This window comes from Fulmarus glacialis, unplaced genomic scaffold (assembly GCF_000690835.1).
Source record: "Fulmarus glacialis isolate BGI_N327 unplaced genomic scaffold, ASM69083v1 scaffold26264, whole genome shotgun sequence".
Lineage (NCBI taxonomy): Eukaryota > Metazoa > Chordata > Aves > Procellariiformes > Procellariidae > Fulmarus > Fulmarus glacialis.
Window position 1 is genome coordinate 2,333 of NW_009206602.1, and position 1,882 is coordinate 4,214.

The 1,882-nt window shown below is 59.4% G+C and overlaps 1 protein-coding gene across 1 annotated transcript; it reads left to right on the forward strand.

Moving 5' to 3' along the window:
- Positions 1-57: 57 nt before the first annotated feature.
- Positions 58-1,413, forward strand: CD14 (CD14 molecule). The gene has a single exon (XM_009575815.1). It carries the CDS (start codon positions 58-60, stop codon positions 1,411-1,413), a length of 1,356 nt encoding a protein of 451 aa, XP_009574110.1.
- The last annotated feature ends 469 nt before the right edge of the window (positions 1,414-1,882 follow it).

The window sequence follows — 1,882 nt, forward strand, 5'->3', positions numbered from 1 at the left end:
ACTGCCACAAGAGTGCTGCCTTTCACCGTTGCTCTTCTCGTTTCTAGGCTGTTCACCATGAACGTGGCTGTTCTCCTCCTCCTGGGGCTGGGGCTGTTGGAGGCAGAAGGCAGGTGTTTCTTCAATCGCACTGAGGAGCACTGTGTGTGCTACAGCCTGTCCCAGGAAAGCCTGAGCAGCATCATCCAGTGCCTCCCAGCCTCTGTTGTGGAGTTTTGGGGGGGAGAGCTGGAGAGATACGCAGCCTTCCCCATCAACGACCTGGACCCCTCCGCCATTGAAATGCTGGGCTCCCTTGTCATCAGAAAAATAATTTTTGGTGATCTCCTGGTGCCTGAGATACTCCTCGCCCGAGTCCTGAGGTTCTTCTCCTACACCCAGGTGCAGGAGCTGGTGTTTGAGAGCTGCATTTTCGAGGGGAGAGGAAACTGGGCTGAAATGGCCGGCCAGGGCTTGCCCATATTGTCCCTGCACTTCCACAACGTGACATCTGCCCCGCTGACAGGCCGTGAGCAGGACTTCTCTAGTCTGAGTGGCTGGCTGGAGATCCTGCAGGAGCTGGCTGTCACTGGCTCCCATGTCACCAGCCTGCCCTGTGGCATCGGAAGGGTGTTCAGAGCTCTGCGTTCCCTCGACGTGTCACAAAACAGCCTTGGGGATGAGAGCTTGATGCCTGCCTTTTGCGAGGGGGCTTTCCCTCAGCTCCAGGTACTGAGTCTGCAACGCAACAACCTGACATCCTACCACAGCGTGTGTGAAAGCATGCAGCTGCTGCGTGAGCTCCAGCATTTAGATCTCAGCCAGAACAAACTCATGGCAGACCCGTCCTCCTCCTGCCAGTGGCCAGTGGCCCTCCGAATTTTTAACTTGTCCAACACTGGCTTGGATGAAGTCCTCACACCTCTGCCTTCCAATCTAGAAGTGTTGGACATGAGCTGCAACCACCTCCATGCTGTAGACATCTCCCTCAGCTCCCTGAAGAAGCTCTTCCTGAGCCAAAACGTGCTGCAGGCTGCCCCCTCCATGAGGAATTACCCCATGTTGGACACCCTCCACCTGGACAACAACTCGATTGCGGAGCTGCCATGGGATGAGGTGAAGCTCCTGGGGCACCTGCGGGATGTGGCTGCGGCTGGCAACCCCTACAACTGCTCATGCTCTGGGGCCGGGGGGGTCCAGGCACTGGCGGGCCTGGTGCACCTTGGGCAGGGCTGGCCCCAGGACTACAGGTGCCACTCGCCCCCTCACTACCAGGGCAGGCTGGTGAAGGACGTGCCGGTCTCAGTGCTGCAGTGTAACAGTGCTGCGGTGATTGCCCCTGTCTGCATTGCCCTCGCCCTGGTCGGCGTGGCCGGGGCCGTCTGCCTGATCAGATCCAGGCCCAGGCTCATCCGGCCCTGCCTCAGAGTGTGAAGGGGACGTGTGACCATTCCCACCAGTGCCTCCCTGCAGGGCCTCAGCCCCAGGGGCTGCAAGGCCAGGAGCTGTGTGGAAAGAGTCACAGGACCCCCAAGTGCTGGTGAGGGGCTCTCTAGGTGTCCCCAGTCCAGGCTTCCCTGTGGAGCAAACTGTCCCTAGCATTATCCCACAGTGACTGTGGCTTTGCCCATCCAAGTTTTGGGGAAACCCCCAAGCAAAGCCCTTACCCTGCTCTGTCCCAGGGCTGCACCCTCCTAGAGGGGTTTCCTTATGGCCAGCTCTAACTCCCCAGGCCCCAACGTGCACTCATTGTGCCTGTGATAGCACCTGCCCTGAACAAGAGGAGTTCAGCTCCATCGTATTTGCACGGCTGCAGGCAGCGCTTAAATGCCCCAAGCCTCACTGGGGTCTGGTGGTGTCTGCCCAGAGCCCCCTGCACCTTGTAGCCCTGTGCCCCCAGCCC